The 15684-nt window shown below is 40.3% G+C and overlaps 1 protein-coding gene across 2 annotated transcripts in view; it reads right to left on the minus strand.

The window, feature by feature from the left end:
• Window positions 1-15684, minus strand: part of DAAM2 (dishevelled associated activator of morphogenesis 2) — a gene marked incomplete at both ends in the record, with an annotated part of 191530 nt that overhangs the window by 23926 nt on the left and 151920 nt on the right. Inside the window, 3 exons of one of the 2 annotated variants that reach the window (XM_079550426.1) lie at window positions 5068-5174; window positions 8298-8330; window positions 11389-11496. In XM_079550426.1, the coding sequence (XP_079406552.1) occupies window positions 5068-5174; window positions 8298-8330; window positions 11389-11496 (248 nt within the window). The remainder of the gene's footprint in view (window positions 1-5067; window positions 5175-8297; window positions 8331-11388; window positions 11497-15684) is intronic. The other variant, XM_079550425.1, reaches the window with a different exon arrangement.

Genomic DNA, 15684 nt, shown 5'->3' on the forward strand with positions numbered 1-15684 from the left:
TCGAAGACATCAAGTGGTTTATTGTTTCGTCCTCTTGGAGAAAGTCAGCAGCCTGTCTCTGAACATGCCTGGGAGACATGCTGCAGCTTTACATCAGCTTCCCTTGCAGACACCCAATGCTCACTCATTTTTTCTTCTTAAATATATCCATTGATTTAAATCACAGTAACCTCCCCCCTTCATTCCCCTCTTCCATGGATCAAAACAGAATATTTGTGGCTTATTAACCATCTCCCTCCACATATGAAGGAGTGAGTCACTTCATGGGTTTGTTCCTTGGATTTTGCTTAGCTTTTAAGAAAGCAGCTTGTCTGCCTGATACCAGAGAACCTTGAACGGTGTTGCAGCTACGTTAGTATCTCATTCCCACTCTTTCTTTTTCTTTGGAGAAAGGGACTGGTTTTAATGCATATCAAGACTGAACTAAATCACAGTGCTTGTGAAGATGCTAGCAGTTGTAGCTGTGACACTGTTGCTGCCAGCTGAAAACAGTGACTAATAGGCCTTGCCCTTCCTCATGTATGAGCATGACCTCAAACATGTGCACTTCTCCACATATTTAACTAAGGCCACTTTGTGGAGGCTCACTCAATTTTTAGCTTCTATTGATCACAGACTGCTCCATCTCCACAACTCATTTCACACAGGTTAACAGTGAATTCAGTCTCAAATTTTGTGACTGGTACTACTGAGCTCTCCTAAGGCACTGTACAACTGCCAAGCTGCAGACTGATGTTAAATAGCTACGTTCTGGGAAAACTCACTGTTGGTAAACCATAAAAGCAGGAAAAATAAATCTCTCTTCCTCCTTTCAGAAAAAGCATTCAGGAACATTAGGCTGGTCTAACTGCAAGTTAACCTATGAGAGAAACCTCTCTTTTCACTGTTTATCTCAGCTGCCAGCACATCTTGTCAGTGAAGAAGACGATGTCGTAACAGTTTGGGAACAACAGCGGGGACTTCTATCACATACGACTTGCGCCACTGTATCAACATATAGGGCAAAAATATACCAGTGCGTTTTCAGTACTTCATTGTGAAAATATTTTGCTAAGTGCATAAGCAAACAGCCTTCTCTTTTCTTTTTCTTATTCATGAGTGACCAAGATACTCTGCATCCACACACTCTCAATTTCCTACAAAGAAGTATCTGAGATGCCATCTTTCCAAGCCAAGCAGGGCCAAACTTGGGAATCCCCAAATGACGTTGACATGTTGATGAGACAGTTGTTCATCTTTTATCACAACCTTGTTTCCTATTCATGATTTAAGACAGAATGACACTGACTGATATGTTAAGTTTAACTCTGAGGATTATCATACCCCCAAATTATCATAGTACTTAGAATCTGCCTTAAAATAAGGGTGAAAAGTGTATTGCCACATGGCAGAAAAGCACCCGGGGGTTGGGGAACTGCACAGACAGCACATGGACATCAACACTGTCTGAACAGCTCATCCCTTTAACGTGTGAACTAAAGGGGTTTAGAAACTCTGAGGAGGCACAGCTACGTGAGAAAAATACTCGATCTCTTCAGTACTCTGGCTGGAAGTGCTGCACAAGTCCCTTCTCCCTCATTGATAGATGTTCAAAACAACAATCATGAAAGACACAAACTTTTAGTACAGCAACTTGCTAAGCCTGGTTCACAGATAATAACTACTATGAGATTAACACTCAAAATTATTTTTGTTCAGTCAGATTGTGCAGCCTTCTGCTACTAACTGTATTTATGACATTTTCCTTGCATTCCTACTGTTTCCAGCCTCTTGAGAGGGTTACTGCTGACTCGCTGGGCCACAGGAATAACAAATACATCTCAGAACAACTCTGACATAATCATTTTACTGGATTTCAAGCAAAATAACTTGTCCAAAAAAATTCCATAAGTATACAGTCAACCTTCATGCTCCATGTGAGAGATGTTTCTCATAAGACCAGACCTCTGCAGAGCATTTCACAGAACAGAACAGTAAGAGATACAAGCCATAGGCAAATTCTGTAAGGAACATTTTAAGATGCGGTACAATAAAAACACTAGAGCAGTGAAAATACTATCTGTTATTTAAGTAATGAAAGGAAAGAGAAGCCATACTGGTGAGAGAGGTCAGAGAAGTTTCCAGCTGTGAAGCAAAAGCAGGGAAGCACAGGGATTTGGGATGGCTCTTCCAGACCACACAAGTCTGACAGTAAATTCTCCAGCCTGGTGGAAACTGAAGACATCAGGAAATTCATGAGGGATAGCAGGTTTCCAGAGTGACAGAAATAACTGTATGTTGGAAACACCATTAAGAAAGCCAGATTTGAAGACAGTGGGCGCCTGGACTCACCACAGACAGATGGTTCCATGCCTTGGTTGAATTATAGCCTACTGGAAACACTGTGAGATAAACTGATCTTGTGCCTGTTCAAATCTTAACAGTTGGCCTATGGGAAAGAACTTGGTTCTAGATCCATCAGATTCCATTAAACAAGAACTATTACATCCTCCCACTGAAGGAAAACTGAAAAATGTTGCTATCAAGTTGCTGAAAAAAAAAGCTTTTTTTTTCAATGAAAATTGAGATGAGAACAGGAAGGAAGTCCTATGAATCTCCTCACTGTTAGCAAAAAATAGTTAACAATTCAATTTTCATCTCTTTTCAGTTTACCATGCTCCAGTTTCTCCATGAAACAAAGCAAGAGACATCTATTTCTCACTCTAGCTAGATTTTGGCTTGTTGGATCATATGAAATATGAGCTCTGCCTGACCCCTTCTAACACAGTGTTAGTAAAACAAAAACATTTGAGTAGTGGAGGGAAAGAAAACCCAGCCCATGCAGCTATTTTACTTTAAAGGACACGGCAGTTTAGTGTAAACAAAGGAGGAATAAACTACAGGGATATATGCACAGTAAGAGTAAATTGGAAACAGCTGTTGGCAGATACTGTGGCAACCTGAAAGCTGGGGCTGCAGCTCAGGGTTGCTCAAACTCCCTTTGTTTGTCACCATTTTAAAATATTTTCTCACTGCATGTGTCTGCACACCCACATGCACATGTGTAAGGTGCACTGCAGGAGAAGCAAGGACATGGCAGTAACCAGGGAAGACTTGGCTAGAAGCATCTCTCTCTTTGGGTTTAGCCTAGAGGAAGAAGCACTGGGATAATGAAAAAAAACTGCAGTGGGATTGTATAATCCTTTTGATTACTGTCTGCAGCCAACCCTCCCAATTGCTAACTTCAACAACAGATCCATCTAAGCAGAAAGTGCAGTAAGAGACATGAATACAGAGGTGCCATTTTAGTTCCCAAATATTTTTGTTTTTCTATTTGCCTTTGAAAGGGAGATTTGGGGAGAAGAAGCAATCCTGGTCCAAGTTATGAGGTACTTTATATATCCTGGATGTAAAGTTATCAAGTTATCTGTGACAAGCATGAAACCATCTAAGTTAATGATAGCTCTGGTGAGAGCAAAGTTAACAGGACACAGTGCAAACTGGCAGGCATTGTTAGGCCTGCTAACAATAAGACCAGATTATTTCTTGGTGGAGAAGATTTTCAGCTCTTGATTCCAAACTAGCAACTCAACACATACTGGCTTCATGGCACACCTGGAGTGATCACATGCTGCATACCCTGAAATGCAAAGCTGGTGCACCAAGATCACTTCTCTGAAGGCAACAGGAGGTATGACACATCATGGGGACTGTCTTTTGTCTCTCTCTCACTGTTCAGAGAGAGCTCCTTAGGAAAGGGTAGACTAGACTTGCATAGCAGAAGAAGTGAATAGTAAAAAGCATGCTGCTGCTCCTGTTTATGGGATGGAAGATATTTAAAAATAGACATCTAGTGTCACAGCAACTCACGGACTACTTTCTTGGATCCTCCTTAGCCCAGCCACCTGTACACATTATGCTACCACTCCAGGAAGCATTTCATGCGCTGATATGACTTAATCTGCTCCCCAGATACAATTTCACAGGTCTGTCAAACAGCACGAAAATCCTGTTGCCCCTATACCTTCAGCATCCCTCTGGACCAGCCTGCAGTCAGCTGCCAGCATGAGCAAAAACATGCATTGGCAACTACTGCAGAGAGAGAAACATAAGCCTTCCCTTCTTGCTGGTTTGGATGGTAGGGGTCCTGCTGACATGTAGGCTAATGCCACATACGTAGCATAATGAGCACCTCCACGGCTTTCACCAAACAGTAGAAAGAACTCACTCCAGTCCTGGTGGTCTGGCTGCAGCGCTGCTTTTAACTGTTACCTTGCTAGAGCACACAATCACACAAAGCTATATTTTCTGCTAATCACTGGAACAGTTTTCATGCTCAGTACTGCCCAGGTTTCCCAGTCTTGCTTCCTGCTCTGACAGGGAAGGTAAGATTCTCAGGTGGTTCAGTCCCTGTACAAATTTGCTGTTTAGTGACAGATATCCAGCCCAGCACACAGGTTGGCAGAAAGTCATGAAAAACATACAGGTATCCCTGATGTCACAGCATCTGAAGATATAAGGTCATTAGAAGAGCATGCAAAGTTGAATCATGCTTTCTGAAGCCTAGTTTACAAATAAAAGACCTAGTTCTTGAATACCTTTTCTTATATTTGCCAACTTTCTGATGAATGATAAAGATGATCACCACTCTCAACACTGCTGTATTCCAAGGAGATGTTCGCAGCAACATTTGAAAAACAACATACAGAACATATTGAGCTAATTGACATACAAACCACATGGGAGACACACCACTTAAAGTGAAGTGGAAGCACTGCCAACCAGCTCATTTCATCTGCACATAAGTACCAATAGCTTTCTAGTGATGTGTTCAGATACATTCTATTTTCTATGTCTACCTGCTTAATAAACAATTGTGTGTGCATGTGTGCATACTAAGAGAGATAACACTTCACAAAGGCACTTGTGCATTTATTAAGCTGCAAAAGAATTTTGTTTGAAGTGCTACAGGTATTGGACAACAGGTGTAGGTAAGAAAAAGTACATGTCCATTTGTTAAATTCCACTCCCCTCTTGCCTCTGTGTTGACCACAGCTTATGTTGCCAGCTAAGACTTAGCACACTTACTTGGAAAGGAGAATGACACAATTCTGGGCTCTCCGGCCATCAATCACAGAGAGCTCTTTCACCTTTCGTGTGGAGAGGTAAAGGTCTTCTGTTGAACCCATCTCTTTCTGTGTATAATTCAAAAAAGGGGGGGAAGACAGTCAGTATCATGTTTTTCCTTATCTACTCACCCAATGCTGATAGTTAGTTCAGTATGATGAAAAAAAATCCCAACTTGGGCAAATCCACCCACATGATGAGAAAAGGAAGCATGAAGGCCAGAAAACATGTAGGTAGAGCCTGCACTACTAGACAGACATGAGTCATTCATTATCACTTGTAAGATCACCAAATACTGGATCTGATTCTAACTTACAGGATTCACTCTATGAACAGTTGTGATATTATTATGTAGATTATTAACGTAAATCTAGTCTGACAGAAAAACTGGGCACGTCTGGCAAAGCCTACTAGTATCATAGCGTATCCTTCAGCTGGATATCTTTTGCAGAGGTTACACAGTGCTTTTGAAATGCTGCAGCCCAATCAGGAAGCATCCTTTCATCATCTCTTAAGGCTGCCATTGGACCAATCTTATCCATGCTGCATGTGAGAGACAAACAGTAGGGCAAGACAGCCTTCATCGTACTATATACTTATTAAGTCACCAACAACTATATTCGAACTAGCTTCTCTTTTTAGATGAATTAATACAATTAAATATGGAGAAAACAACTTTTCTCAAACTCTTGTGTATATCCCCACTGCCAAACTCACTACCCTGGAAAATACCAGTCCAAGATGTTAGATACAGAGCATAGACAGAAACTAATTGCAGACCTAGCCTGATCATCCACAAGTCTATGACTCCTTGTCCTGCCTAAATATCAGGCATGAATTTTGTGATACTTCTAGAGATTGGCTTTCTGTAATTCTATTTTGCGTCTTTTAACACCATTCCTTAAACAGAAATAGAGATAATGATAAGAAGTTATAATCTTGCATAATAGCTCCCAAGTAATCAGCAGAGGAAACTGGAAACAGGATGGCTTTTATCTTCCCAGCTAGCTGTTGTTGGAATTTCTTTAAAAATGACTTTTCATTACACTCATTATCATTCCTTGAGATTTTGAAACTAACTAGTATAATCCAGCTCTGAATGCATCCATCAAACTATTAACATGATCTCTTCCATTGGACATAACAGCAAACATGCTGGGTTGGACCTTCTGTGTCCTGTCCAGTGTCCTGTCTCTGAGTGTGGTCAACAGCAGATACCCATGGAAAAATGTAAGACCGTGATAAGTGTGCAATTTCTAGAATTAATACCTTGGACTGAAAGTTCTTCAGCTCAGATCCTACTTATGTTAGTGTCTGTTTTGAGTTACTAACTCCTAATATGAGGTATGATGCTTTCAAAGGGTTTACTGCTCTCCTAATTAATCAATTTCAAGAGATTTTTTAATACCCACGTATCTGAAATTTAAATGCAAACCCTGGAGAGATTCATACTGTTACTTCCCATTGTAGTTCATGGTACAGCCACAACGAGCCTGTGCTGCTCCTGGATACACAAAGGATTCATACAACCACATGCAAATGTGTTGCAGGGAGCCACTACCAATATGAAGTAGCATTATAAGCAGGTACAATCCATTAGCCAAAGACATGCATACTATAGTTCTGCTTGAGAAGCCCAAAGTGTCTAGTTGGGAAAGAAAGAAAACACAAAACTACCGGACAAATCAAAAAGAGTTTCTAAGGAAGGAAAAAAATGAACATTTAGTAAGCTTATTATTTTTGAGGAAAACTAACAAAACAGAAGAGCAGTGCACCCCCAGGATGTATGCAGAGATGTCCAATTTTTCTGAATTTCCTCAGTTTTTGCGGTGGAGGGCAGGGGAATAGGGAAATAGGCAGCTGCTGAACACTGAGAGGCAAGCAAGGTACCGGTAGGTCCGTGCTTTGTTCCCAATTTAAAAGCTTCACTGTCTCTCACTAGCTAGTGTTTGCAGACAAGTACAGCTGGTTACCATTATACAGCACCCATCCCAAGGAAAAAGAAAAAAAATAAAGTAATTTCAGGGCTTGGCTACATACTGTGTATTTCAAGGCTTGGCTATGCAGTGTGTTCAGATGTCTTCCCCTAAAGCCATGCAGGAGGGATTAGTATAACAGTCTCCATCTCGTTTCAATTCCCCAGCCCTGAAGGTTCAACACAGATGAATACCTGAACTATTCAGACATGGCCCACTCCTTGGTCATAAGGAGTGGCCTAGTCTCATCTAAAAATATATTCTCTCCAACTCATATTGAGGAGAGAGTATTTATAGACATTTGGAGTTCTGTGTAAGCAAAAGCAGATGAAGCTTCAGGTTTTACTGAAGCCAGATTGCAAACTTAACTGAAGGAAAACAGATTGCATGTACACTATCTGTGTTCTCTTAGACACAGAAAAAGAAGAGCAAGGAGGCAGTAGTGACCAGTTTTTGTGGGATAAGCCAAACACACAGAGCATGAACAGCTGGAGCTGTTGTCAAACTACAAAACAGTGTCCCAACATTTTTCACATTATTCTTTACAGTCTATGTGGACTAACATTGTGCTGTATATTTCAAACAGTCTTTCCGATTTGAGATTTTAATTACAAATTCAAAAATCTACTCTATCACACAAACTTGTTTTATGGTACACATTGCCATGATGATAAATTGTTTGTGGCCTAGATGCACTTATTAGTCTCTTCCAGCAACAGAGGGAACTTTCTAGTTACAGCCCCCTGAGTGCTCACAGCAAGAACTGCTTTCTTGCTTTCCATACTTTCCATTATATGCCACCAGGACACTTGTCATGACATCTCAAAAATCTCCTTGTCATGACATCTCAAAAATCCCCTTGTAAGAGTCTTGCTCTTCTCAAAAGTCTCTCCCCAAAATTTTGCTTAGATAATGAATAAAATGAGAGACACTTTGCCTCTGATCTTTTTGCTCAGAATCATCCTAATGGGAACTACAGAGTCACCAGCAGAAACCACAGAGTGATTACAGCTAATTGAACAGGAACTGTATCTTTCTATAACAGAGCTAGCACAACTGACAAAATTGTTTTTACTACCTTCTCCACCCAGGAAGCAGAGGTATAAGGACATATGAAAGACTGGAATGAGATGAGGCATGATCCTATGACAGCATGGTGTAGCATCTCCTTCCCAAGCACTGTGAGAGGATCAGAAGGCAGACAGTGATACTCACCTGCTTGCAGGAAGAGGGGTTAGTTAGCAGGTCCTATGCAGACAGCAGCCACAAATAACAAAGAAGGAAACATGCCAAAAGTCAATCACAGAGAAGTACACCAAGTTTAACAAGGCAGCTGAATTTAGACACAGACTGTTTTCTAAGAGAATAAAATGCTTAGCAAATAATACTGGCCCACATGGTTTAAAGGTATTTCAGCACTTCTTTACATATTTTAAATCAGCAGGTGTTAGGGAAAAAAGAGTTCTAGGTCTTTTCTGAAATGAATAAATTCAGTTTCCAAACCATAAATCTCTAAGGTCTAGAAACATTAACTAGGATAATGCTCAAATACCTTTACAAATCTAGTCCAGAGCCTTACTGAAAGAACTGCCAAGGTTAAAAATCAAGGGTCATTTCTCCTCCCCTAACGCACAGGCACAGTTTGCCTTTCGTAGTAACAACTTGTTTCAATGGCACATTATAGCTTTAACAACTAAGAGCCAACAACTTAGAGCCAAAAGCACCGTATAACTACTAAAAAAAAACCCTACAGCAGTACTGGCTAACAGACACCAACTATTTCATGACTTACTCCATACTCCAGGAAAACATCAGATATACTGAACAAAAAGGTCAATATTACACAGTCAGATTGGAGCAAAGTCAAAAGACACGTGTAAGAACTCTTGCTCCAACCTTCTGTACACTGAACAATTTTCCTTTTCCTAACAGCCACCCAAAACAACATACTGGGCTTGAGAGAGGAGAAGAGATCCTTCATCATTAAAAAAAAAAAAAAAAAAAAAAGAAGCTGTTAGATATAAATGAAGCTGAAAAAATAAGAAGATCATATTAATAGCAGCAAAGAAAGAAATATCTTCGTCTGTACGTGTTCAACATTTCAGATGCAAAAGAGCAGGGCTTTCACTGACATTTTTCTTTACAGACATTTGGAGGAAGTTTAAAAGTCACAAACCCAGGGTAAACACACGCTTGGCCAGAGTAGAGTATTAATAAAATAAAAGAGGAGAAAAGACCAAGTGTGAATCAATTGGAAAAGTTCTCATAAGAATTTGATTCAAAAGCAATTTTGGTTGCCTGGCTTTGAAAAAATAAAAATAAAACATAAATAAAAAAAAGAAAATGGAAATATGAGGATTTGTTGTTTGGAATTTAGTTTTTGTTGGAGTGAATATGGATGAAAAAGAAAGCATTACTTAAAGTAATAACAGCAGAATACAAATGAAAAAAAGAAATAGAAATTAGAAACTAAAATGAAAGCTGGAAGGGTATCAGTACACTTAACTGCACAAAGCCATGATGACATTGCATAAGTGATACTCCAGTGTCTGGAGCCACTGTTATAAAATTTGCTTAACAAGCACTGAGAGAACTGTTCTGAGACCCACAGAGATCACTGAGATGATGTCTTCATTTCAGTGGGAAAGTTTAGGTTTAGGGTCACGCTAGTTTACAGCTGAATATGTCAGGCACCTTTTCAGTAGTTGGTAACACAGCCATGAATATTATGTTTCTAACTAAGAATCAACAGACCAGTACATTGACCAGTACATTTTTGAATTTATATCTGGGGTAACAAATGTGGCAAGGCTTTGGAAGATCATTTCTGGTGAGGAAGCTGCAGCGTTTGAACCTCAAATGCCACATGCTGGCACAAAACCACTACATTAGAATGGCACCTCAGTGGCTGCTGCTGTCCACAGATGGCAGTCCGCCTACTTTCACAACAGCTGGAAGCAGTGCAGTTTCATGTGCCTTTTTTCCTATCTATGAACTAGTTTTTTATTTCAGTGAATGAGATTTGCAGAGATAGAGAGGGACACACTTCAACAGCTATTTGCAGGAGCAGAATAAGAAATTAAATGCCATCATGCAATAGGCAACATTGCCAGTCTTCACAGTTCAAGATGTGATGCTTACCTAGATGATTGTGAGCTAGTAAATCAGAAAAGTTATTCATTATGTTTATTGAATCTGATAGGAAAAAATGATAATGAGGGAGATAGAGGAATGAATGGAAAAGTCCAAAAGCAAGGGACTTCATTCTGTGTTCATTCTAAGGTACTGAATAAGATAGTGAATGATAACAATGAAATAACCATTATTATTGTGGGGCTTAATCATACAGGCTGTTTATGACAATCATGTCTGTGTCTTTTCCTAAAATTCCAAAGAAATTATCTGATTCTGCAAAATAGGAAAGATTGAAGTTCTCCAAGCATATTCCAGAAACAGAAACAGAAAGCTGGAGGAGTTCAGGGAGTACAGTCTCTCTCCTGTTAAATCTAATTCAATGGAGATAGATGGATTGAAGGTAACTTGCTTTCCAAGAAAAAGAGGAGGGGAAAAAAAACATTATAATAAATGGTTGCCTTTAAAGTATGCCGTTTGTGTTACTATCTCTCATTTTGACAGATTCTGTCACCCAGCCAGTTGGACCAGGTATTTACGAAAAGAGAAAAAGATACAAAGCAAAAGGCAGCTAATTCAGTCACCTTGCACAGTTCTTGGATGACTAAAGATTTTTTTCATTGGGAAATAGAGAATTAAAAGATATAAGAGAAAGATAGATATCAAGCATGAGCATAAAGTTCAGGAGATTTTGGAAACCAGTGGGTACTGAGGTCATATTGGGCATTACCTCTTGGGAGGTGTTGTCTCTGATAGCGGTCCATCAAGTATCATGATGACAGAAGGTTCTACTTTGCCCACTATATAGAATCATAGACTCACCAAGATTGTAAAACATCTCCAAGATCATCTAATCCAACTGCCCACCTACCACCAATATCTCCTCACTAAACCATGCCTCTAGGAACATTTAAATGTTTCTTGGGCACCTCCAGGGACAGCAACTCAATCACCTCCCTGAGCAGCCCATTCCAGTGCTTAACCATTCTTTCAAAGAAGAATTTTTTCCTAATATCCAATCTGAACCTCCACACTTTTGGTCCTGTGATTTTCTTAATAGCGGCAGAGCAGCAAGTGATGCAGCCTGACTGTAGATGGGCAAAAATCAAGCATGTGCCTTCTTTCCAACTCTACGTATTCAAGGAAGACAAAATGTGGAAGAATCCACTCTTACCTGGTGTCTCTGATACGCTGAGAACATCTTTTCAAAATCTTCTAGATCCAACACCTTGAATGCCTTTAAATCATCAATCTCATTCCAGATTGTGCCATGGATCCTCTCCTGAAAGAAAAGGTTGTATTTTCATGAGATAATAAAACCTTTTAGCTAAGTACATTCAATGCTTTTTTCTTAGGTTTTGATTACTTTTTTTTTTTTTTTTTCCCCATCACAGCAAGCCTCCGATGAAAGGCCACATTCAGAGACTAGCAAAATTAAGCAATATCCATGATCCCACAGTATGTATCCTTTAATGCAATGATAGTGGTCATGAGAAAGAAGTGTCACCATTATGAGGAAAAAGCTTGGGAAGAATACAGGATGCATGACCATCTCAAGATACATATTCCCATCTGCAAACTTCGCCATGTTATGGTTTAAAGCCCAAAGGCTGTACAGTTTCTATTCTGACTGCCTGTTAAAGTAATCTAAGATTTTATTTTACCTTTAAGGCCCTGACTCTTTGAAGTCAAATGATTTCCTATTATATTATCTCCCCTGTCCATCTGAGTTCTTTGGCTCAGATATTAACTATCCTCAGATCTCTGAGAGAGCATCATATACACTAACTGGAAATGTTGAAACCTGTGCAGTACATTACCTTGAATACTAGGGAATCCTAGCTTTCCAGAAGATAATTAGCAGGAAGCAAAGAAACACTACATAATAAGCACAGGTTACTCCTCCAACTTTGCTATTCATCAGCCCTACACAAATAAGCTGCTATACTACAGGCATTACCTTGTCACAGAATCACAGGATGATTTGGATTGGAAGAGACCCTACAGATCATCTGCCACAAGCAGGGATACCTTCCACAGACAGCAGTCAACCTAAACTATGAGAGGATTTGAGGTCTTCTGCTGATCTTCTCAGGAAAGACATCCTTGCCAGCAAAGAGGACACAACAACTGAATTACTTTCTCATTCCCAGAGGCTGTTCCCAGAGACATGTAATGTGGGACAATCTTTGAGCAATTATTCATTCTTAAGAGCGTTCATTCAAACTCATTCAAGGCTCTTCACACCTGACCACAGTATCTTTGAGTTCATTTAGTTAATAAAGTGTACAGTTAATGTACTTCATTAACTGGAAAAATAAGGAAGGTGCTGATTAAAAGAAAAAGGAAATGGACAGAAGGGACTGTAAAGAGAAAACCTCAGGAGATTAAGAGCAAGCAGAACACTGATGCAGAGAAGCCAGGAACAGCAAAAAGTGGAAATTAAACCCTCTCACAGGCTCCAGCTCTGAAGTACCTGACTTGCAGCTACACAGCAAAAAGTGTGTTAACACTTCATTATCAGAACTAATTAGGAACAGGCTCTACTTCCCATTCACAGTCATCAAAGGAACAAGGGAAATGTGCTAAACCACAAGGCTGAAGGAGCAAGGAAAAACACCTGATGGAAGGATGAAATGAAGGGGAAATAAAAGTGTGAAGTGTTCTGGAGGAAATTCCTGGTAGGGCATGCACTATAGAGGAATAACCAACACCCTTCCTTCACAGGTAGTGCACAAGGGAAGGGAAGGCTGTCCAGATAAAATTGCTACAGTGCTGTTTGCAGTGAGAGTATATACTAAAGGGAGCAGAACTCATCCCTGAGCAGACTCACCAACGTCTTTGCACTGTTCCTTGCAATCATGTGGCTTTCCCTTCCACAGCAGCGAAAGCATGACTGACTATAACACAACAAACAAGTTTGGGAAGCTCATCTCAGCTAAAGGAATAGGAGACAAAATTAACTCTGGCTTCTACTGCAAATCTTGGCCAGAAACATCCAGACATGGTGTTCATTCTCCTTCAGTTTCCAGGCTGGCTTTATAAACCTTGCTTTATAAATCCTGAGGGACATATTTGAACTCAAGAGTGTTTCTCTGAGCATCTCGTTGTCTCATGTTGCCCCATCAAACATTGAAATGGAAAAATATATATTGAGGGGAGCCAGTGGACATGACTTCAGGAATGGTCCTTGGAGTCATCACCGGGATAGAACATTGGGTTCTCTTGACATTCAAGAGCTGGATTTGGATGTGGCTCAAGTGACAGCTACTCTTGAGAATCTTACCATCTACCTGTCTGGCTGTAAAACTCTCTTGGAAGTGCAGTTTCCCCATGACTGGAGAGAATAATGAAAGTCTGCTACAGAATGGGCTGGTCTCTGAATTGCAGAACTGCCAGAACAGGAGGGTCTGAGACTTCAGAAGGGACTGTAGAAAGTAGGTTTCATTTTCATCTTCCCAGAAAAAAAAATTAAGTTAAAATTATTCCTGTTTCAATTCATTTTCATTTTAAGACTTTAATCTGGACCAGGTTGAATCTGGACATACATAAATACAACATCTAAACGTTTCTTGAACATATTCAGGGATAGGGACTCAACCACCTCCCTAGGCAGCCCGCTCCAGTGCCTAACCACTTTTTGGATAGGAAATATTTCCTAACATCTAACCTGAATATCCCCTGGTGCAACATAGGGGCATTCCCTCTAATCCTATCATTGCTTCTGCGGGAGAAGAGGCTGACCCTCATCTCACCACAACCTCCTTTCAGGTAGTTGTAGAGAGTGATAAGGTCTCCCCTGCATCTCCTCCTCTGAATTAAACAATTCCAGTTCCCTCACCCACTCCTCATAAGACTTCTGCTCCAGACCGCTCACCAGCTTTGTTGTCCTTCTCTGGACACACTCCTCTCCCCAAGCGCAGCTGTTTCCAACAGTGGATCACTGCACATTGCTACACTGCATGTATTCATTGCAAACATACCCTTGCACTCTGTTAACTAGACAAGTTTTTAAAGATAAACATATATGTGGTATTAGACTTCCTAAATATGCATTGTATTAGGCCTCAGTCTCCCATGCTCAAAATTCTGAGGTATACTGTCCCCAGTCAGTACGTGAGTTGAGTCTTTGGTAATTTATGTGTGGCTACTTTGACAATTGAGGAGAACACAGCAGAAGTGCTGCAATGGGAACAAAATGCAAGGTGAGACTATCCAACCTACCCATGTCTTCATGTTCAGAGGATGAATATCCATGTGAACAGAGAGCACTTGGTACTGAATCAGGGAATCAAGGATTTTTGATGAAGATTACCAAAATGCACTGCCTTCAGTGACTAGTGGAATCATTTAACTCCATAACAAAGTGCACCCCAAAGATCAAGGCAATTCTGCACCCATATCTCTGCAGTTTTGCAAGTACCTTACTAGGTTTAAACACTAACACACACCTCAAAAAGAAAACTTCTCTATCTTATGCTCCATTTTCAATCTATTCTGCCTTCCTCAAAATAACATCTTTTACCTACCTCACCACCCAGCTCTTCAATTTTATTAGCACAGCTGCCTTCACTCCTAACCAGAGGGCAGGATAAGCCTACAGTTACTGTACACTAAACAGAAACACCTGTGGCTCTCCTTTTTCATATACATTCATATATATACATATATTAGTTATTCTTTCTTTCTTTTTTGTTGTTGTCAGAGCACTAAGTCCATGTTCTGCAAAGGAAAATAAATCCCCATCCTTACATTCTCTCCCACACCCCCCACGTGGACTTGACAGACAAGCACAGACGGTGCAGCAAATATTTCACTTCACTTTATTTTAAAGAAAAGGAGAGAGGGGGAGAAAGAATTCTTGTGGCATTCCAGAGGTCCCTGGACACTCATTCCAAATGCCTGAGTTGGGCCCTGGGTGAATTTCAGTCTAAAAGAGAACCTGGGTTTCTAGGCAGCCATCCAAACTCAACACAGGAACTTCTTTCTTTCTAAATAAGTTTTAAAAAATTAAGACATAAAGAAAAGGAGAGAAAAGGAAAGAAAGAAAAAAAACCCATCAGGAAGAGAGAGAAGTGGAGGGAAGAAGAAAGCAACCAAGGTAGCAGAAAATGAATGCAATGAGAGGAATCCAATTCTTCTCCTATAATTCCACTTCAGAGTTTTATTTTCAAGAGTCAAAGCTGTAATCATGCTACAAGCAGAGCAGCTAGCCTCATAACCATGAAACAATGGTGTAGAGAAAAAGATCACTTTTCTCTCCTTGGTGACTGCTTCTGTCAGGGTAGAGGAGGTGGGTTTGGAAACTGGTTCTCACAGTGTCTTGCCCACACTGGATCTGTCCATCCTTTGACCATATACACAAGTGAGGGAAACTCTGGCACAAAAGCCCTGGTGATGTGCAGCTCTGTCTTACAGTATTTAGTACCACTGCAGTTGTGCTGAACCAACAGTATGTACAGATCTACTG

Source organism: Tetrao urogallus (genome assembly GCF_951394365.1).
Source record: "Tetrao urogallus genome assembly, chromosome: 2".
Taxonomy (NCBI): domain Eukaryota; kingdom Metazoa; phylum Chordata; class Aves; order Galliformes; family Phasianidae; genus Tetrao; species Tetrao urogallus.